The sequence below is a fragment of the Melanaphis sacchari genome, unplaced genomic scaffold (assembly GCF_002803265.2).
Source record: "Melanaphis sacchari strain LSU unplaced genomic scaffold, SCAv2.0 Contig0_pilon_pilon, whole genome shotgun sequence".
Classification (NCBI taxonomy): domain Eukaryota; kingdom Metazoa; phylum Arthropoda; class Insecta; order Hemiptera; family Aphididae; genus Melanaphis; species Melanaphis sacchari.
In genome coordinates, this window is record NW_020270366.1 from 18,047,121 (window position 1) to 18,071,785 (window position 24,665).

The 24,665-nt window shown below is 28.1% G+C and overlaps 2 protein-coding genes across 6 annotated transcripts; one reads left to right on the forward strand and one right to left on the reverse strand.

The window, feature by feature from the left end:
* Window positions 1–1,503: 1,503 nt before the first annotated feature.
* Window positions 1,504–9,127, forward strand: LOC112595399 (repressed by EFG1 protein 1-like). 5 transcript variants are annotated; one of them, XM_025340581.1, is made up of 7 exons: window positions 1,511–1,580; window positions 1,980–2,148; window positions 2,585–2,991; window positions 6,309–6,452; window positions 7,883–8,006; window positions 8,089–8,184; window positions 8,281–9,127. In XM_025340581.1, exons 3-7 carry the CDS (start codon window positions 2,641–2,643, stop codon window positions 8,484–8,486), a joined length of 921 nt encoding a protein of 306 aa, XP_025196366.1. In that variant the 5' UTR covers window positions 1,511–1,580; window positions 1,980–2,148; window positions 2,585–2,640; the 3' UTR covers window positions 8,487–9,127. The 5 variants fall into 5 exon arrangements, with proteins under 5 accessions (XP_025196375.1, XP_025196366.1, XP_025196401.1 ...); XM_025340616.1 differs by having other exon boundaries at window positions 8,095–8,184; XM_025340590.1 differs by lacking the exon at window positions 1,980–2,148 and having other exon boundaries at window positions 1,504–1,580.
* A 2,391-nt stretch (window positions 9,128–11,518) lies between these two features.
* On the reverse strand, window positions 11,519–23,869 carry LOC112593015. The gene is made up of 3 exons (XM_025337227.1): window positions 23,392–23,869; window positions 16,501–16,855; window positions 11,519–12,147 (listed from the first exon to the last, which is right to left on the reverse strand). Exons 1-3 carry the CDS (start codon window positions 23,599–23,601, stop codon window positions 11,681–11,683), a joined length of 1,032 nt encoding a protein of 343 aa, XP_025193012.1. The 5' UTR covers window positions 23,602–23,869; the 3' UTR covers window positions 11,519–11,680.
* Window positions 23,870–24,665: the final 796 nt, after the last annotated feature.

The window sequence follows — 24,665 nt, forward strand, 5'->3', positions numbered from 1 at the left end:
TTTTATGTAGTAAGAATCATTACTTAAAAATGTTTAGAAAAGTTACTAAAATTAATGCATTTATTTTAATCAATACACGCTAGTATAAGTTTAGTGTAAAGAGTAATACGTATACCTACTACCTATATTAAATATATTATTATTTTTCTATTTGTTTAAATTTATTTTATTATGACTATTAATAATTTGAATTCAAATTTTTTAAACAATTTAAAATTTTATAATTTAGTTTATCTTATTTTTAAAATGTCGTTAAGAGAGTTAGAAATTATGACATAATAAATGTTAAATTTTTGGTAAAAATAATATGATGTCTTTCCAATATCATTATTATTGTTTATATCGTGTTAATATTATCTAAAATGAATCTGAAAAAAAATCAATTTGTGTGCGTGAGTTATAGAATTTAGTTAATTTGGCCTTATTTTTTTATTACCTCACTATTCTATAGAAAACAATTTTTATACGTGAGTTTTGTATTTTTCTTACTTATCTTAAATTGTGTATGAAAATTATGATAGTTATTAAGAAATGAGACATGTTTTCGTTTTATAAAATAAATTGCATTGATTATTTTCTTTAACCGACGTACTCTCCAATTAAAAATAAATGTTGGAAAAAAATGAGTGTTAGTATTATTTACTTGGTTATAATTGTATTACTTTTCAAACTGAATAATTTTAGATATCAGGCTTACCAATATAAAAGAACAAATTAAATAGATAATTTTGGCTGAATATTTAAATCTGCATATTTCTCAATATCAATCAAACATTTTTAATTATTTTTCCAAAATATGTTGCCTTTCGTTGTTTGTTAAAACAGTTTAAAGTATAAAATACTCGTATTCTTATTCTATGTGAGGTATAATTAAGTTAATAGTTTAATATCTGCAAGTTAACAGTATTACGATAGAAATAATGTCATATATTATTATAATATGAATTGCGCACGAATATGCACATATGAATAGAAATAAACCGAAATGTAATAAACTTATAATGAATGAGTCTTAGCTCTTAGGTTAATAAAAAAAAAAAAATAATAATAAATAAAAAAAAATTTAATTCACGGCGATTTTCATTGTTTTATTGTAGTTTTGTTTTTATAATAAATCCGATGAAAAAACCTTCAGATACGGTTGTTTGGTAATAGAATATGAAATAACTTCTCATATTTTACTTTAGTTCAATTCTGTATATTATTATGTCGATAGGTAAAATTCGTCTTAACACAGTCACGTGAGAATATTATTTATCAAACTTTGTTATCGTCGAACATACAACTCGAACATAACGTTATTTTTATATTGTACCTTGGGTTATATAATTTAACTACTTACATTACTATGTTGAAAAAGAATAAACATGTGTGTTAAAACTCTTACCACTTTTTCCTAGGGTTGTGCGCTTCGATGTCAACTGTTTTTTTTTTTTTTGAAACGCTTCAAGCGCAGGATTATATTGTTATTAAAACACTATTGTCATAGTCGCGACTGGCTCACTCGCGAATTCACTTCACGCGGAGCACGTCGGCTATACAACACGGTCAGTCCTGTGTACTGCGCCGAAATATCGAAGGTAGTATTATTAAACCTAATACCTAACAGTAATTTTTGTGCACAATACAACAATCTGTGACTTGTGGAATTTTTATATTATTAAATTAATTTTACTTTTTCATCGTTGTATTAATGATAATAATAAAAATAGTTGTGGTAAATTGTATTTATTTATTTTACTTTCGTCAACACTTCATAATGTTGTCCAGTACAAGTAACGCCGGGTGTGCAAAATATCTAAGTATATTATAATTATATTAACTATAGCAAAGTAATCAATAATATTATATTGATATTATTCTTGTCGATTATTTCTATTGTTTATTATTATTGTTATCATAGTAAAACGACACGAAAAAAAGTTAAAATTGCTTATTATTATTTAACATTTAAAACGGCGTTATAATACAATTTATAGACTCATGTGGAATATTAGCTGCCGGGTGTCCCGTCATTTCGATGTGTATTTGACATAAGAACTGATAAAAAGAAAATTGATTTGACATTGTACCTGCTCAGTTATGTATTATTTAAAAAAATATAGAATAGTGTTAATTTTATTTTCACGAATAATGCTGGATTTTTTGGTGAGTTAAAACAATTTTTTTTTTTACTTACAAAATTGTTTGTCTATTATTCGTTTGTAATGACCTCGGTTTTCAATAAATACAATTTTAATCCATCGCAATTTAATGTGTTTCATAGTTTAAAGATTTTTCATCAAATTTATGAAATAATCAACACGCAATAATATCTGTGTTGAAATTTCTTTGCCGTAATCCAATCATCTAAACATTAATCATTGGTGAATAATTAAAATAAATTCGAAGTTTGTATATAATATAAAATGTAGCTATGTTTACTATATTTCATATTACAATTCAGAGTAATGATTAATAACCTTAAATTAAAATCAAAATCACTAACAATTAATATTTTTAATATTTAGTTTTTTGTTATTCGTACACGCTAATATTGTCGATGATATTCGTAAATAATTTATCGATGTATTCACATTTTCAGCCATGTTGACAACGAAAAAAATCAGATGTGCATAAAACACCCATATCCAATTCACAATGAACATTCGTGGGGTGGCTGGTGGGGGTGGCAGAGGCGAAGGTTCCGGTTCACCTTCCGATGCTGGATACTCAGCTGCCCTAGTATGCGTTGGCCGGAAAATATTGGCGATGGATGCGCTACAGTTACGGCCGATCAGAACCACAGGGCCGTCACCAGTCGCGCACAATGGCCGCTATTGGACGCCAAATAAACGCAGGGACAACGCGGAAACGGTTAGATACATCCGATGTCTGGTGCAGACCTGTGAGGCTATCAAACCGTGGATTGCAACTGATAACCAAACATCGTCGCCACCCCAGACCCGGACCAAGGTGACGATGGACCAGTTGCCGAGAATAATGCAAAAGGTAACTAAATGGTTAAGTTAGGTGTTTACAGACACTTATCAATTAGGTAGGTAAGTACTAAGTGGGTAAGTAGTATATAAAAAGTTATTAATGTTGTTATATGTGAAATCAGACAAGCTTAATGAGACTAGCAATTTCTTTCTTTCTGATGTGATGATTACATTTAAAGTTACAATATGCTATGTATCAGACTATTATTAAGTATGGTACAGACAATATTATGATTAGTAAAAATGTTATCGTTTATTCAAGAATATTAAAAAAAAAAAAAACATGTCAAGTATATTATATCAGAACATAAAAATACAACTCAGTGAAAAATTTTAATATACAAAATAATTTCAATTTTTCATACTACCCTGGTTAAAAATACAATTTTCATAAACTATGAACGTCCAATTTAACAAAGTAATAACTTTTAATGTATGATGGCTATAGTGAAATGAAAATAAAACTTTATTTTAACACACCTATGTAACTGTTTATATGAGTATATTATTTTAAACATTCTCATAATTTCAGGTTACATAACTAATTAAAAAAATAAGTGCTTCAGCATCATCAGTTTTTTAAATTAAAATTGTGCACCAAATAATAGTTATATTTAGCTAAATAGTATCAATGTATGTATTACTATATTAATATTATTTATATTTAACACTAAAGAATATATTTTTTTATAAGTCAAGACCTATATGCTACGTTACTCATACATCAACACTCAAAATTAATAAATCTATTAAAAGCTATTGATAATGCGAAAGAACAATATTGTATTTGTTATAATGTAATCGATTATTTATACAGGCTTGAATATAGTATAGATCGTTTAGGTAGATTTATTCATAAACCTAGATTCGTATACGGTTGGTAATTTATTTGAATATTCTTTTTCTTTACCCAGGAAACAAAAATAATAGCCACTGGTTTAACGACTCACGAAATCGTTTCAAAAAGTTTGTCTAAAATCTATACTTTAGTCATGCAATGGTAAAAATAAGAAGCGTTTTTATTTACATTGCTTTTGCATGTCGATCATATAAGTAAATTAAAACGTTTCAATGTCATGTAAAAAATATGATATATATTAAACAAACATGCATCACAATATTATACAGAATTTCTCATTAGCTTTTTGCGTATAATTATTTTTTTTATTTGCTTCTACGTGATTGATTTCCAATGAATGTTCAAAAGTAGATGAATAATACTATTTTATAGAAATCGTTCAAATAAACAGATTGAGCATTTTATTTATTATATCTGAGTAATACCGTGATAATTATATAGAATATAATTCTATATAGTTCATTGTTCCTAAACAACACTTAATACTTAATGTATATTGTTTGAGCTTGAAATGTTGTAATAATTGAAAAATAAAACTATAAAAATGTTTAGGTACATATGAAATAATATTAAAGAAACACAAAAGAAATGTTCTCAAGAATATCGTACACGTAAATCGTAAATATAAAATATGAACGAATTTATTTAATTTGGAAATGGTTTTATAACACGTTGAGAAATAATAAAAACGCCGTAGGTAGGATGGTAGGTAGATGGATACATGTCATTAAAATTAACGAGAAACAAAAAAAAAAAAAAAAAATACACACTAAAATGAAATGTCGAGAGTATAATAAATATTTCAAAACAAAACATTTTTTTTTTTATATATTTCCGTGTAAAAAAAAAAATAATAATAATAATAATAACTATCCTATTTAAACAATGCACTAATAATAATAATACGCATTGTATTACAAAGTAGTTTTAGATAAGAAAGAAAAAACAAAAAATTAACACGTCGACTATGATAATGTAATGACCCACGCGCGTGAGTTCGTGTAAATCGTCATGCACTGCGTCGGGATCGCGTGCGCGAATTGATAGATATAGTATAATAGGTACGTGTAGTTATATATTATATTATGTATATTTTATTTGTTGTTATTATACCTAACTTTTTCGTTTGCTGCAAAATAAGTGCGAAAAATTCAAAGTCTCACAACATAGAGGAGCTATCTAGGTATTCGTATAGTAGTTGGAACATACGTATTTTTATTGGCGGACACTTTAGTGGATCTTTTTAAGTACGCATAAATAAATGCTATAATTGTCATTTTTGTGTAATTAAAGTTATTAATTATTATCTAACAGATAATTTTGCAAACTACATAATGTTGGACGAAAAACGTAAACTAAAAATTATTTAAACCCTACGCTACGTTTTTAATGATTTCTTTATTGAAATGTATAAAAAAAAATTGTTTTCAAGAATAATAATCACTTTACTGACAAAGAAAGGTTTTCAAAGCAAAAACCTTATAATAATTTTTGTAGAATACTAGAATATAAATTCTGATTTTATACGAGTATCTCCACTTATACACTATAATAATATATCTAAGTAAGACTACACTATTATTATTTAAACGTTTTGACGTTGATTGCATAAGGAGTATCTACAGTTACCACATATTTTTTTAATACCCAAAGTTATTCACCGCTCTTTATCGATCGTTGTTTATTGTGGTCCCAGAAGCATTATGTTTACATTTAAAACTACAGAGAAACGTGTTTTTTAATCACATTTTTTGACGATAAAATAATTTATGCACATCAATGGATTATTAAATTTCATCTTTAAATCGATTATATATTTATCGCTGGGTGTTGACAGTATTTCGAATACCCAGCAAATTACGAATGCTTTCCGTTTTATACTAACCCTCTGAGAGCTGCATAAGTACACCATACTATTATTGTATTCTACTGTGCCAAAGACGATTTAAGTTTATTCGTTTTTAGCATGACGCCCTGAATACTCGTCGAACCCCGACGGTGAATGATTGGTCGAAATAGCGTGCAGTTATTTTATCGGCTTGACGTTCGTTCTTATCTGTTTTTCCATATAATCTCCTTACTTTTAATATTATTATTCAGCTGTTACAAGGTACAGTGGATTGGATAGCGTGGCGGCGCCACACCGTCCCCATAAATCACGTGTGGTGCAAGGTCCTCGGCGATTAAAACATCCTACCCATACATGTTTATATATATATATATTCAGAATATTATTATCATCATATTAAATAATTATTATTATTATTGTAATATATTATACACTGACCTTAAGGGTACTATAATGTTCATGACCAAAAGCAATCACGGTAAAAAAACGCAGAGACCTCTATTTATAAAATATAAATTAACGTGTAAGATATATACCTAACCGCAAATACGTCACCGTCAACCCTCTACTTGCTTGTATTTGTAATATAAAATATTATGATTGTTTTCATTTTACGCAGGTACTCGAAAACAAGATTCGGAGTAACAGAGACCACAAGTTTGTCAACTACTGGACACCTAGTGAGTTCGTGAAAAATTGTTTGTTTTGGCACAATTTCTACAGACACTTTCATAGATCGACTGAATTGGTCTTAAGTCCACACGTGAGTCGTTATCTTAGAAGTAGGGACATGTTAACTTATTACCAAAAATTAAACATTGAATATTTAATAAATAATAGTTAATGTATCTTGTTTTTGTTAAAATACTTAAATTTGGTCTTATAACATGATCAATAAGATTTGTAACAGTAAAAAATGTATTTTTTAATTTAGTTATAATAAAAAATTAGTTAATTAGTAATAAAAAATATACAAACAAATAAAATAACATGATTTATCGATATAATTAAATTAAATATATTTTAAAATGTAATGTATTTTTAATTTATACAACGTTTAAAATAATTTGATATTATTAATTGAGTCGAAAAGAAAAAAAATAATTCATTGTACACTTTAATCCTACAGTAATATTATTATAAGTATCAAAACAGTTTCATGGTTCATGGTACCTACATAAAAAAAATAAAAAATAAATTTGTTTTTGATCGATTATTTTCCATTTCATATGATATTAACTAATAGTTTATTTGATTATATTAATTTTACTCAACAGGCATGTTTGTTTTTTTTTTTTTTTTGTACAATATAATAAATATATAGTAATTTGCCTCAAAATTCAAATTTTAATTTTTTATGTTTAATCATGACTGAATATCATTAAAATAATATGAAAATTAACATATATTATAATACAAGAACACGAAAATAAAATATTAAGTACTTAATCAAATTAAATATAATATGTATCATTATTCTCTCTAAAATTAAGTTCATGTAATTTATAAAATAAATATTTAAATTGTTATCCATCTTAGCTACACTCGTTCAATTATAGTCGAGAATTTTACTTATAACTGTTATTATAATATTTTAATGTAAACGTGGTTCGAATTGCTATCTTGTTTCGTGGAAATCCGTTTTGTTTTAATTTAATTTAGTTAAAAGCGATTTATTTCCACACGCACCATGGTTTCCATGAGGACACGCCCAGCAAAGGTAAATCGAAATTTAAAACAGTGACTTCACAACTGTTCAAAATCCAATTAGTAAAATTTAGACGTTAAGTAATTATAATAATAATATTATAGAAACAATTATTACGGATATTCATTAAACACCTTGCAGGAAGACTATTGTTAGAAATTAGGAACGTTATATGGTTACTGTTATGGAACATTTATGTAGTTAAAAACAATAATATTATTTTTATTTTTTTTCTATAAACAATAGATATAATTTAGAATTATAGAGCCGTTACTGCCGTACGTGTTTCAAAAGAATTTGATTAAATGATAGATGCATAAATGTTTTAGGGCTATATCATTATATCTAAGAATATAGTCTATACATTTTTAACAAAGTTCATAGTTATTATTTTGTAATAACTACAAAACACTAAATATTTATATTGTGCTTAATGTAGTATCGATTAATTATATCTATTCAAGTTAACGATTCGATTTTTATAGTTATGCGAAGAAGCACAAAACTGGGCCAATCATTTAGCTCACACGGAGACGTTTGCTTATCAGAATAAAATAAATTATGGACAGAATCTGTTCTGCCGAAAATTGACGAAAACTGAAGTCGAAGGTAAATATTTTCGTTGCAACACATTAAGTTATAGCCAAGGTAAAATAAATATTTTGTTTTTAACTATATTTTTTTATTTGAGCTGCAGGAAAGGATGTGGTCCGTGAATGGTATTCGTCTTCAAGAGTTTACAAGCCGAGAAAAAATCCAAAAATGTACTCGGCCAACATAAATTCAGGTAAATCTGCGGTATCTATTTTTCCCAAACACAAATATATTAAAAGTTTTAAATGGTAAAAAAATATACCAATATTAATTAAAACAATATATATAGGTCCTTTCACGCAACTTGTATGGTCAAACACGAAAGAGTTGGGTATCGGAAAAGCGTGCAGTCGGTCTGGTCGGATAATCGTTGTGGCAAATTACTACCCGAAAGGAAACGTGAATGGACAGTACGCCAACAACGTGCACATGAACCAATACTTTTTGCCCGCCAACAAGAAGAAATTAGAATTCATAACCAGACACGAAGAATAGATAGCTCAAATACTGTTTAAAAGTCGTAAAAGAAAAAAAAAAGTGAACATCAATGACTGTGTTTGAATATTGCCATAGTGTAATTATGGTTTCGTGAGTTTTCACAGTAAATTATCACCATCATTTTTTTTTATTATTATTATTTATGTATATGTACGTTCAATCTATCGCAGGACCTGACACGGTATTACTTCATAATCGATTTCATACATTAATACGAGTATATTAATATAATTATATGATACACACGACTGATCGATACGTATTGGATTTTGTACTATTTATGTTATATACAATATAAATATAAACGACTGTTTTATTCTTAAGTCTTAAATATTACTGTATTATTGTATGGAACATAGTAACTATCTTAGTAACTCATTTAAAAAAATATAATATATTAGGCATCGATCGTATAATAATGTATTATAACCGTTTTTGAAAAATCAGTTATATGCACGTTAAAAATACGTTTTGTTTGTGGTTGTTCTAAACTTAGACACCACATTTTTATGGAACGTATAAATGTAATTATTGCATTTATGCTCTGGTATAAATGTCAATACACTTTCGAAATAAGAATTTCTGATCGTCCATGTATTATGTTGCACTCTAACCATATGTTTATATTAAAAATTGATTTTAACACAATATAATATGATTATTATGTATTAAATTTTTACTAATAAAATGTGATATACAATTAATGAAACTGTGTTTATAAAATATTACATATTTTTTTTTTTTTTTTTTTTTTTAACAAGATGTGTGCTATCTGATGTACACTATAAATTTTTTTTAGTATCGTACAGCAGGTTTCACTCCTAGTATTCAATGGTAATATGAGAATTAGTTTTTGTTATAAATACAGTTTAATGTAAGAAATACACACGAATAAAATATGTATTTAATATTACACTGTTTTATTGATTAAATATGGTGTTATCAATTGGGTTAGATGGGAATGATGAATACTCCCAATAATAATTATCAATGTTGTAAGGATCATAATAATATGTGTTTTTACATTGTACATGAACTGTATCGTACTACATTTCACTAAAATCTAGTTCTCGGTAACTGATCTATTATTTTATAAAATTGTTATGAAAAATAAACGATAAAATTTACAACATGGCGCATTATATAGGCAATATAGTTACATAACATAGTATTAATGGACAATATTTTGGATTTTAAACGGAGCGGCGATTGTGTTGATTTAAGATTTTATCATTTTTTACCTACAATACATCTATGTACAGTGTAGGTACAAAATAAATACTAAAATACTTCAATTTTTACTATAAGGTTAGTTTTCGATATTAAATTAGATTTAGTTTGTATTTTAAAGAGGTTTAAATTAAAATTTCCCAGTATTATTCAAAATATTAAACAAATCAAAAAAAAAAAAAAAAAAATAGAACAAACAGGAACTTTAACACAAAACTGATTTTTGAAAAAAATCAATCTTGTTTTTTAGTGTATCTTAAGACATAATTTTAAAATCAACTAGGTATTCATAATTTCCCCCAGAAGTTTACGTTATCGTTTCCTACACATAGTATAGTTAATAATATATTTGGACTCTTTGAGCTATTTATAAACCTTTTTTTTTTAATATTCAACTTGATAAACTATATAATTCATTTTCTTTTTACTGTGTATTATTTTGTTTCTGTTTTTATTAATTTCATATTTTTTTCTGAAATTTATAATGTTGTTATAAGTTTGGTAACAATTAAACAATGAAAACAAATTCAAAAGTGTTATCCATATTAATATAATAAATACAAAACCAGAGACGATCTCACTAGAATTCTAGGTGATTTATGGTAAACTGACTAATTTACATTAACTTGAGAGACTGTCTAGTTTATTATAGATATTTGTATGAAACATAAATTTGATATTCATTTTAACAATTTTAATTTTATCCATACAATTACTTATTATTTGAATGACAGTTTTTGATAAAAGATAATTGATTTACCTTTTTTAGCGTGCATTTTCTATTATTTTTTTAAATGTTATAATACAAAACATAGAAATAATTATTGTTGCATTACACAAAGCGTTTTAAAAAAACTTAATCTAATTATTAAGAACATTTTAAAATAATAACAGTTATTATTGTTATTAGTTATTGATAATAGATTAATAATTATGCTTATAATTTCATATTTTGAACTTAATTTAGTTGTTCTTCTTAAAATAAAACACTTAGGTTATATGTAAATTATACAAAAAATATTACATTTTTAATTTGTACACTTTTAAATCACATTTTTTAATCAATACAAATAATTATTTTATTATAATCAATTAATGAATTATTCAATAAAAAATGGTCTTGTTTATTACAACGTTTAATAAACTTAAATCAATATTACATTTTTAATTATTTGATATACATTTAAAACGGCAAAAAAAACTTGTTGCTTTTTGTTCGAGTGTAATATACGTCTTGTTATGTTTCAGAAACAATTTTTCATTGATGCTGGTATTAATACTGCACACAGACATTTTTTGAAATGACTTACAGAAACATTTCTAAATAATAAAATGCAGGGCAATATTGATAAAAAATACGTTTTTGAGTGTAGATGTGATTAATTTTTTAGCAAGCTTAATCAAATTAAACACAAATCAAAAACTCTTCATTCAATAAAATTAATCGGGTTAAAGAATGGACAATTAGCAGAATTATTTTAATCGTGGATTATAGTCGATTGTTATAAATATTATAAACAATAATAAATACATTTTTGAAAAATTTATAAAGCCTGTTTAAAGTGTAATATTTAATTTATTTCGTATAAATTTAAAAAAAAAATCACACAAAATCTGCATAAAAACGTATAAAATAAAAAAAAAATTAACAATTGTTTTGTTTCTTCGACACATTGGTGTGTACGTAGATAAACATATTATATTAACTTAAAGCAGCATAATATCATGCGATATAAAATTGATAATATAAAATATATAAAATAATCAAACGATTAATAAATAATAAAAATAATAGCGATGATGATGATAATAATAATAACGTAAACACGAGATATAGGTACGTTAATATAAATAAATTAAAAATCGCCACCGACGAATGGAATAAAACGATAACAAATGCACACACACACACACACACAAACGAGTTAAACGCGATTCGGCTGGCGGGCACAAAAAAGCGATCAGCGACGGCGGCGGCGTCGGCGGCGGTCGATGATGGGTATGTAAATGGGCGTCTTGTCGGAAGTGTGGATCCGGTACACGATGTGGTCGGCGTCCTCGGCCGACGACAGGGCCGGCACGTGTTGCAGTCCCACGACGCCGCCGCCCCCGCCACCCGCGGCTCCACTACCGATGGACCGCCTGTAAGCCGGGTTGTTCTGAGTGCCGGCGGCGTGCGTGTCGTCGGCCGTCGAGTGCGAGTGCGAGTACACCGGTTTGGTGACGATCTCGTACGTGGTGCTCTTGGGCTCGGAGTGGCCACCGCGGAACGACGCGAGCCCGGACAAGAGCAGCGACATCAGCGCTGTCATCAGCGCCTTGCCCGCGAGCACGGCGATCGCCTTCATGCCGAGCGCCAGCAGCATGGCCCCGGTCACCCATCCGGCCAGCAGGATGGACTGCGCGTACTTTTGCTTCTTGCCCCTGCCTGCGGACAACGGGATATTATTTATTGTTATTATTGTTGTTGTTGTTGTTGTTGTTGTTGTTATAATTTTTGTGTTGTTATTGTCGCGTCACAATTTGGGCGGTGTGTGTGGGTTTTCGGGGCGAACATGACCTAACCTAACCTAACCATGATCGGGTCATCACCGATCGCGTGTATAATATTTTATCGTATTTGTTTCATCAATAATAATTATCGATCTGATGTGCAGCAATCGAGTGTCTGGTGCCCCTCGAGTTTCAAAAAAGGAAATAAATGCGTTTAACTTATGCGTTCTTAGAGTGACGCACACCTCGAGTATAACTTATAAACACTCGAGAACATGTCAGCACACTGTTTTCTCTCTCTGACCCAGCCGTAACAAAATGCATTTACGTAGAATTATTGTTTTTGATATTTTTAAGTTAATCATAGTGTAAAAACAATAGACAAAAATTATAGAGGATAATATTTTTAAGAGTTTAACATATTGGTTTTGTATTTTATTATTATTTGACCGAATATTCAACTTCAAATATAAAATAAATAAATAAAAAAGTAAAAAATATAATTATAAATTTAAATTATGTTAAAAATTGTTTTGAGATAATATTTAGACAAATTGATATGTCATATTATATACCTTCAAAAATATTATCTTCTATAATTTTCTTGATGAGTGATTTTAGAGTAAAATCACTCAAAAACATAAAAAAAAAAGATTCTGTTTAAATACGTTTTGTCTATGTTAAGCATCAGCCAGAGAGAGAAAATAAACAGTGTGCTGACATCCTCTTAAACGGGTAAGAAAAAACTTCGAACTATTATTATTATTGTTTAATTTTAATTTCAATTTTAATTCTTACGGAAAACAATATTTTTTATTTCCTAATCTGATGCGAATAACTCGGATACAATAATATTTAATTGAGTGGTTGTCAAAATGAAGATGAATCGGTTCTAAATACAATGTAATTTTTTTAATAAAAAAAAATGTAGACGTGATGGTTAAATTATTAAACAAAAAAAAAAGTCAGATCGATCCGTTAAAATAAATAACAATTAATATGATTCTATTCTGATTTCCTGGAAAATAAGTGTACAAAAATAGTTTTCTTCCAGAAATGTATTTTTGAATTCAATTCCTCTTATAATATTTACACTTTTTTAATTGCCATAAATATATTTTGACAAATATAATATTGATACGATGTTTTTATTTATGAACGCACAGACACACTTAATAGAAATAATATATGACACCTATATCAGATTTACAATGATTTTTACAAACTTTACACGTTCGATCAAACTTGATGTCATACGAAGATTTGATTTCTAAAATGGTTTACGATCTCGTTTATATAATTACTTAGTTCGATAATGATATCATAATTAACATGTTAACGGACAGTCAGAAATACTATTTTGTTCTACAGGCATGCTTTAAAATGTCACTTTTTCATTACTGCTATATCAATATTGCCATAACACGCCTAAATTTTGATGTAAATAATATGTTTAAATCATTAAATTTTTCTACAGCAGTATAATAATTTTTATTAATTTTCTTCGATTTTTGCCTTTTATTTTTATTGAAACATGTCAAAATAAATTTTTAATTTAATTACATTAGTACTTTTGTTGATATTATGATAAATAATAAAATAATACATTAATCTTGGCAAAATAACAAATAATTAAATTGGTTTAAATAGATTTTCTTCACAATCAGTCATTTTAACTTTAATATAGTACACAAATAATATAATAAACATGAAGCAGTAACTAAATTATAATAACTATTACGTCCAACAAGCCGAATATAACTGGTAAATACTAAATATTGCTACGCGTCCATAAAGCAAAACGTTGTTGTTGATATTCGATAAATATTATTGGAATTACCTATGTGAGTTTATAAATAAAATTGAAATAATTATCTATAAAAATTCGCTGAAATTCGACAGCGCTCAAATGTGCAATATGCTTAATGTGGGCAACACAACTTCATCTTTCATAAAAAACCATTGGAATTATCACTGCTATCGCAGTAATGCCACTTTTATGAAAGTTTTTAGAGTACTGCTTTAGCTGTAATATTTTAACCTGCCATTATAGACACAGCAGTAAAATTGATCGAGTGTCCGTCAACGTGTTAATGGAACTACATTATTATTATATGACCTACTGAGAACGCAAGCTCTAATTTTTTTCGGTCAACCGACATAATTTTATGTTGAAAATATTAGCGACTGTGTTGCATAAACGAATAACAGGTGAATTTAATGAATAAAGAAGTTGATGGATGGAAATTGAGTGGTTTTAATAATCATAGTTTCAAATAATTATATTTAAAAATTTGATATGATATTATTTTAAAGGGCTTTACGAAGATTGCAAAAATCATGTAATCTTCCATAAATTACACGTTATAAAAAATAAAAATAATAAAGGTATAACTTTAAAAATTAAATGTTTAAATATGTATTAAATCTCCCAATCTGTTGTACAAGCAAAATCGTGATTTTGTAGGATTGTTATCAAATTTACTACATATTATTATAATGCGTCTCGTGCGATTGTGTTCGTAAATAGTGAGCGTTGGTCATAAATCATAATACAATTAATCCACGTTTAAATTAATAGTGATTATACCTATTATAGGTATTTCGTTGAAATGCAATGCATGCGTAAAAACTTGTGTTTATTTACATTGCATTACATTTTTACTTGAACTTATTTCATTTATTTTATTTTATAAAAATTAATAATTTTTAAACAATAATTTTTACTTTTTTAAATGAGGAAAATAATCAAAATTTTTAGATTTTATTGTTTCTAATTATTTTAAATTAACCCTTTCATTCTCAAATTATGTTATGATGAAAAATAAATATTTGTTACGTAATTATTATTTATATACGTGACCAAACTAAGAATTATTTTGAGTTTGAGAATTTTTTGATTACTAAATCCAATTGGGCTACAACGGATATAGATATAAAACAATAAATCAAGTACTTTTAGTTTTTTTTTTTTTGTTTTTTAATTAATCTTAAATATTTTACAATTAAAAAAAAAAAATGTTTTACAAACAAAATAAACATTATTACAAAAAGGAAGGCTAAAGAACAAATCAACAAAGCAGTGTTTACATTTATTGTAAAAAATGTATGATGATTTTGATATCCAATTGCCATTTCAATGGCATAATGTTTACGGCACAATAAGATGATGAAGATAAGTGGTAAATACAAAATCATTTCATAATATGTTAATAATAACAATTTAGCTTCAATAAAATAAGAAATGGGATTTTTAGTGTTTGTATTATTTTGGAATTATAAGAAAAGATGATATGAAAAAAAAAAAATACTTACAATTTTGTAATCAATTAACTTATACTTTTGTTTTATTTGGGTCCATATTAATCTCTTATTATTTTTGACGTACTCTACACATGTGTTTACGTATAAATCAATGATTACATAGCAAAAATAATTTTAATTGAATTTGATAACGACATTTCTTTGATTATGCCATTTAAATAGTACAAGGGACTGAAAGGGTTAAGTTATTCATTTTAGGTTTTTAAACAAAGGTTTAAAATACCTTATAAAGTTTTAAGTTACTTAATTTTAAATCTAAAACCTTTTATTTCCCTAATTTGTCCGTCCATTGGTTATCAATTTAGATTATTACGATTATTTATATTAAATTAATTATTTTTAAATTGCAAATTAATTTATAATTAGTTAGATAATTGTATTAAAATATGTTTAAAAAATGGGAATCTAATATGTTTAAAAAGTGACCTTAATAATTGGATTTATTTTTACATTTTAGTTTGAATACTGAAAAATAAAATCATAAAAGTAAAAAATAACACACAGTTATTTTCTCCTAATATTTTTAATATAATAAATTAAAGGTAATTTTTAATAGAAATATTTAATAAACTATGATAAATTAAGCAGCCCATAACATTAATGGTGTACAATTCAGACGACTACAGAAGACAAATCACTGAATAGGAGATACAATTCGAATCAAGATATTGATACTAATTTATAAAAAGTTTACCGAAATATTCTTAAGTTTTCTAAATTTTAATATTAGTCATGAATTACGTAGTAAATTGCATCGGTGTGATTGCACTTTTTTTATTTTTAATACCTATTTAAAAATATTTATCACCTCGTATACAATTTCTAAAATTAGCAATAAAATATACGCAGTAAATAAAAGTTTTTTTCCAATTTTCAGACAAAAAATTCGTATAGAAAAAAATGCAATTTTTATTTTTATTTTTTTAATTTGATTACCGTCAACACAAAAAAACAAGTTTCATACCTGATTGAATGGTCGCATCGGCTGCAGCTTCTCCCAACTTCCGGACCGACTGAACGGTTGCGTCGTCTAACAGTTTGACGTTAAGCGTAAGGGTACCGAAGTATCGACCCAACTTGTCGACAAGTAACCGGTCAAATGCCTCAGAGGAGTCACGGTCTGTGATTTTTTGTGCGGCTACGTCTCCACCGTCGTTGTCGTTGTTATCTGCCCGATCGTGGAACTTTTCGCTGGACACCGTCACGCCGGGCACCAGCGAGTAGCTGTCGTTGGCTCGCTCCAGACGGTCCACCAGATGCACCAGTGCCAGCTTTGCACACGTCACGTAGTTCTTGGACACGCATCTCTTCCACATGGCCTAAATTTAACAGTCGTTGTGAAAACGCAATATTAACAATAACAATAATGTATTAATGTTACAATGATAAAAAAAAAAATATAACAAGAGACGACGTAGGTCGATTAATAAGTTGATAAATTAAATATTGGATGTACTAACATAATATAGCGCTAAAGGGGCGGCCTGCAGCTGTGTTTAGGCCTATAAAATCAAACAATAATAGATCCAATTTTTTTGTTCTCATCAGTTGAATGAAATATCGACTTTTCCCGACCGTCCAGAATATCAGTAGTGTGTATCATCTATTAACTGTGTACTAAATTATTATTTAAACACCAAAATAAATATAATATTATGGTGCAAAAATATTTTGGATGTGTAAACGATTTTGTACGATATTTCTTCTCGGCTGAATTTTAATGTAAAAATAAACGCATTACCGTTAATATCAGTTTTGTTCACCGATCTCTAATGATGTTTAAGGTATTATCAAAATAAATTATATTGTTGTTAAAATAATATTTTAAATAATGCTAGTTAAGTTTAAAATTTTAAAAATATGTTTAAATATACACTTCATACTGTAGTAGTCGTCAGTAACCATGCATAATATTGTTATATTTCCCAATATATAACATTGTTTCCACATTGAAGAATCGGATAAGTGAAAATTTCCGAGTGATGGAAAATAAATAAAAAGGTGCAGCGAGCTCAATTGACGGTAGTCGCGCGCAAACGCAATAATCGTCATGTGAAATAATCAAATTGTCAATCGCGAAAACCTGTTAACTAGGCACGCCAACGATCATTGTTCATTTTTGTCAGAATCGAATTTATTGGAAATTCACAGCAGCTCGCATAGGACACACACATGCACACTCCAGTTTCATTTTATCGATTGTCCTTAGTATTGGAAAAATTGAACGCCCCTTACGACACGCATTATTATAGGTACGTGACAGATACGCTCGATCATAATAATAACAATATAATGGTGATCGAACACATACACTCGATTTGCGGATGACATCAATTTACAGAAATGGTTAACAAATCAGTTTTCGCACGCATAAATATTAATATAATAATGTGGAAGAATTGGTTTTTCAAATAATTTCCATTAAACGTATGTATAGGTAAACATTATACTTTAAATTGTAATATTGTATAATAGGATAGCTTCTACCGTTTACGGCCACATGTACCTCGAAATCAAAAACTTTGCCGTCGTCTTCCCCAAACGTCGATTTTACTTGAATTTTTTTTTCAATTATCTCAGAACGGAAAACGTTTGTAATCGTTATCGTAAAACTATCTTAAGTATGTCCGTGAAAAAATCATTTAGAGATGATCCGGAGATAACAAATTATTTTACAAAAAATATTTAAACACCGTTGTTTCATGAATGCATCGATACAAGTAGGTCGAGCACTCATCAAAAAAATACATTTGACAGAACATCAATAAATTGTTCTATAGAGCTATTTTATAAATAAGCGTATGCAAATAATTACACAAATAGTTTTATTTGATTTTTTAATAGTGAATAAAATTTGGCACCTACACATTAGGCAATACATTTTTTCATCGTTGCCGTGACCACATTTTAACGTTTCGAAAAGAATAACTATTAGCGGAGTGTTCGAAAGGTTTTTACACAGAAAATCAATTAGGCGTTTCTTCGTTTAAGTATATTATTCTTGTGGTATTCGACCGTGAGATGAACAATATAATAATCGAGAAAAATATTTTCAAAAACCGTTCAAATGCAAACCTACATTTTTTTACGACGGACGTACGCCCGAAACAGTCGCTACATGCATTGTCGTCTGAATACCTAGGACGCGTGTTTGCGACAGATCAGCGGGACGTCGTGGTCGTTGGCTAGTTTTCATTCACGTCAAAATACAAAATATATTGTTATAATATTATGTAGGATGTGTTATGATCGTGTTTGTGTCTAACTAACGAGTAGTCATAGCGTCGAAAACGGTTGTTGGCGGAATCGCTCGAAAAATGCTAACACGCGTATTTTATAATGTATACATTTTCGCAGATAAATTAATGGATATGATTAATTAGGACACGAAAAATTATAACAAGAAAACTGATTTTACGATAGTGGATAGAAAATTATAATGCAATACGGATTGACGGTTTCCATTTTTTAATTCCAATTACTATTGTTTCGTCGACGCTCAAAAATCTAAATCACACACGCACGCACATGTATTGTAAAATGACGTAAAAATAATGCGTACCTATTACACGTTTATATTATAATCGGACTTCCTTGTCGAAATTATCGATTTCGAAGAAATTGACACGTGTCTGTTTATTGGATCTGATGCATATAGGTACAACTTGCAATTGAATAACAACCGATATATCGGATAGTTGTATGGCTAGCAGTTTTCACTCTTCGTCACCACCGCCAACATTATGGTCACGTATTTGCGACTGTGTATTGTATGCGACCGCGTGAGCATGTGACTTTCCAACCCAGATTTTGCGAACAAAAATCATTTGAAATCTATAATTTTTAGGTTAAGCGATAACACACGACACTTCGTTTCTTTGACTGCCTGAATTCGAAACGCATCGTCACCGGGACATAGTATTATATGAGTAGGCCTCCAAATTTTTAACATTATTTCTGAAACTACTTAAAAACCCTCTGTGAAAATTATCTCTCGAAAACTAAAACAATAATAAAACGCGACCAAATCTTTAATGTGGTCTTTAGATATATTTAAATTTAAATTCAATGTTAAAAACCTAGCATGTATTAATGTTTTATAAACTATTCATGCAACATGATGGTAGATAATTGTTGAAATATGATTATTATAATAATCATGTAATTATAATTTTGCTACACGTATTCGTATACTAAACGACTAGTGCCTAAAACGCTATTATTGTAATTTTTTTTTTTATTAATGTGTTTTTTGATAATGATGATTTTAACTAAGTCTCTTATTTAGTAATTTTCAACATTTGAATTATGATGACTAACTATTAAAATATTTTATACTTAACGATACAATTAAAAAATATAAGAATAAAGGGTAAAAATAAATATTTAATTTTAAATGGTGATGTAAAATTAAAAATATAACATTAAAAGTAATGATAAATTTTGATAATAGATAACTTATTTTTAATCACCGTAAAAATAATAACAAATATCTATTAACTTCTGTTAATCGTGTCAAAAATAATAAACTTCTTGACACATTTGATTTTATTCAGTAACACACTAGTTGAAAAACACTAGTCTAACTATTTTAATATAGTCATTGAGTTAGTTTTATATTTATTGTAATTAATATCCAGATAAAAATGATATTATAAAATCAATAAAAAAAATAAAAATAAATACTTATTTTAATAATTCATCACACTTGTATAATGACGTAATTTTATTTCTTTAGTGTATACTTTTACCAAATAAATAGGTATGGAACGATTCGTATGTATGTATCGAGGTTATTATATTTACCTTAAAGAATTTTATACCTAGAATCTCACGGTTCTTATTTATTTTTTAGGTTATTTCAATATTAATAAGTAGATAATTTGAATAAACACATATAAAAAATGATAAAATATAGTAATATTATGCACAGATACAAAGTTATACAGATCTCAACTATCAATATATGCTGTGAAATTCAAAAAAATAGTTTGCTGAGTTTCCCACAAAAAAAGAACTAAAACTTCATTAGATATATGTTTAGATTGTATATCTTAACATGATGAATATTAAAGTATCTTAATAATATAAGAATATTTTAATTACTTTGTTTAAAAAAAAAAAAGAATACAACTTACTTTTTTTTAATATTTTACCATCGTTAAGCTAATATGGCTTACCTATTTGATTGTACGCACTCAGGCGCGCAACTTAATTTATACAAAACAAAAACTTACTTTTTTAGAGATTTGTTTTGAATCTATGTTAAATTGATAATTATCAACGTTTATGATTTCAAAAAAGTTTTAAAATAATACATCATGGTTTCAAGCTCAATAAAAAAAATTAATACAAAAAATAAAAATCATATAATTTAATTCAACATGGTAGAAAACAATTCACCAACACAATACAAATATTATAATAATATAATACAACTGTTTATAATCATTATACCGATTTCATTTTTTCCACTTTAAGTGAATAATTGATGATATAATTTTCATTAGAAAACCAATTTTAAGGCCTACACATATTTAAGAAAATCGATACCTCCTAGAAAAAAAATTAACCTCCTCTTTAACTAGTATATGCTATTTGAAATATTTGAATGGTGTTGGTGAACAGTCCGCGCGGAACGATCGTAATGGCTCGTAATCGGTATAATATTATTATTGTTGAATCGGGAATAATACATGAGTTATTGTTATTATTGTTGTTGTATTTTTTTTTTTTTTTTAGAAATTATACTTGTAACATGAAAGTACCGATGTCGCTTTCGATATGTACGAAATACGATCAATGATCGAATTCGTATCTATTGCAAAAATAATTACAATAAGAAAACGGATTTCAATGTAATAATATTATTGTACCTACTTATATGTATCATCAATAATGTTATATTTTCTATATCGTCGCAATCGGAATCGTATTTGTATGTCTTATGGATTTGAGTTTATCAACCGATATGTATGAAAAGAAAAATATATAGTGTTTAATAATCGGTTTATAACACAGTGAAAACTCGGTACATAATATAAACCTATCAATATAAAATAAAACGAAAATGTATCATATGAAGTATCGATGAAAACTAAATTAAGAAAAATCTTTTGATACTTTTATATTTCCGATCGCATGGTGTTGTTATAATTATTTTAGACATCATGAGGAGTTTCTGTGTTTGTTTCTCATCACTTTTTAACTCAAGGAAATTCACTCTCAAATGGTGAGTCTAAATTAGACAATACAACCTATAATATTATAGATATCGATAACATATTATGTCATAGTAAAAACAGCAATTTGATGATACGAAGACAAAAAATAAAAACCGTTAATTTATACATAATATTACCTTCGAGTAATAACGATGACATTGTCCGAAGTTCATCATAACTCTTGTCATTTATTTACTATCAATATTTTTTTTCTGGGTACCCAGGAACTATATTGTTATCAGAATAGTTTAAATTAAAAAAGTCCAGTCACTATATATTATTATTTATAATTCAATATACGTTGCTCATTCATTAAACCGCAATATTATTATATTTCCTATGTAATGAAAAACTAGAGAAAAAGTTAGACTTAAACGTTTGTTTCATTAACCGTCAATATTATTTTTCGTTGGTGAGTCGATATAATCATTTATAATAAACTAAAATCTAACGTCAAAAACGTGATGTTTTCGAATAATGCATCTATTTTCTCAGCGTGAGTTAATTAACAATGCATATATTTAAACCACGGTGTTGTTAAACTGATTTAATATTTTCTTTGATATTTTGCCACAGTTACCTACGCGTGAAACTTACAATTCAGTCGTACTATCAATTTTTCTTTTTTTTTACAAATCATATTATCTACAAAATTATAAAAATGTTCTGGACGGAGGTCATTAATAATTGAGTTCATAAACCATGAACGCAAATGTTATAGTTATGATTTGAATACCCGCTGACATATTATTTTGTGTCAAAAATCAAAATCTATAAACCTTAAAAACTATTGTCTGTTTTCTTCACATATCCAATTTGAAAATAATTTAATTTTAGGTATCCCAACGATGACAAAGCACCGGTATGTCACATGCATCACCTTTTAGTTGCATCCTAGCAAATTGGTATAATATTTAATATCTTTGATAGTTCATTCAAACCCTAAAAAACCATGCCGATCACCATTATCGTATTTTGTTCAATAATAGACTCATATTATCGTGCTATTCACAGATTTTTATAAAAATCATAATAATATTATGTACATAATTCGACATTCATTGTATTGTATTTTTTTTCTTCTATCGCAGTGTGCACATACTCAAATAATATGAACGTAATCCGTTCGAAAATCGATTAACAGTTAAGTACATGAACGGAGATGTCGGTAAAGCATACAGGTGTAATATGAAGTCTATAAATGTAAAAATAATAATGTAAAGCGTTTAATGTTGATTTTTAATCTTATTATTCGGGTGATCTAAAATACCTACAATGTATTTGAATAATTCGTACCTATAGTTCAAATAATTAATATGCATTAATACACGGGATAAAAAATAATTATATTATTGAAAGAATATTCTCGTAACTAACGCAAATATCAAAAAAAAAAAAAAACTTTTGAAATGATTTAAAATTTAAACTTAAAGTGAATTCGAGGTACTTAGATAAACTTTCATAATTTTTTACGCCTTTTTTGTAATGCATCGAGTTTTGACTCTGATTCATCTGTAAATGATATATACGAAACGATGTGAACGGAGAGACAGACGCTTTTGTCGTCCAACAGGATGTAAGACAGTTATTATACGGAATATAGAACAGCGCGTGTATATATATATACATACTTTTTTCATGCTCTCGGCTGATTCATTGTAGGATCTGAAAAATGCGGCGGCTGTGGAAGAGTTGTCGGAGTTGATATCAGCAGCAGACTTGTCAAACGCTGCTGTTTCCGGCGATACTGGGGCGTCGGAAGTCGGTTGGCTCCGAGTTTCGGACAACGTCAACAGCATAAGAGCGGTCATCAGGACCGCGAAGTCGCGGCGACCATACATGACGATGGTTTGATGTGATACAACGTACGATATAATGGTCCTATACGCGTCTACTGAACGGCAGACGTTGATATTATACGACTATTAAGACCAATCGGAAATGTGTGTGCGTGTGATAATTATTAACGTCACGTGTACACGACAATATTAAAATGTTATGACGTCGTGTATAATGTAGATGAATCGCGTGCTTGTCTTTACACGACAGTTGTGAGCGGAGGGCGATCGAACGCTGTGACGGTCGCGAGGTTGTGTGATGCGCCGGGACGCTGCGAGATCAGTTATAGGCGGACGGCGGGGCCGGCGATTTGGGTCGCGCGGCAACTGTTCATCCCGCCTCGCGAAAAAACCACGGTAGGGAAAACAGCCGTGTGTATACACACTCGTGTAAACACTATATCAACATATTTTTATAACATAAGAAAATAATGTACGACTTAACGATATTTCATGCGTACGGGAAGTATGGTATTTAGTGTATACGATGTGTATGAGTTAGGACTCAAAAGCGATTAGAAGTGTTTAATGGGTTATTCAGAAGTTCTATCTCGATAAATTACTCGATTAGAGACATACTAACAAACAGAAATTACTGAAGCTCGATGCGTTTGACCAAAACTATTTATTTTATGTGTCGACTGTATGCATTACTTAATCCAAATTTCCTAAGCAATGTCCTAAATACGACTCAATAGTATTATAGTTGGCTATTTATTGGATTGCTTATCAACTATATTCATCCCCATTTTTTCGTTAAACGATAAGAATTTTGGAATATTAAGACTATTTTTTTAAATACTTAGATTTGTGTGTAATTTAAAATGTATCTAATGGTATTGATTTATAGAGAATGAAACTCCTATGAGTAGTTTTTAAGTTATTAAACCTTAAGTACAAAGGATATATTCCATAATAATATACTTAGAATACATAGAATTATGAAAGCTATTAATAATTTAAAGTAAGTAATTAATGTTTGTTTGTAAAAATTATTTGAATATAATAAATGCTATATAAATTATTAAATATATTATACATTTTATGTAAAAGTGTAAAACCATTGT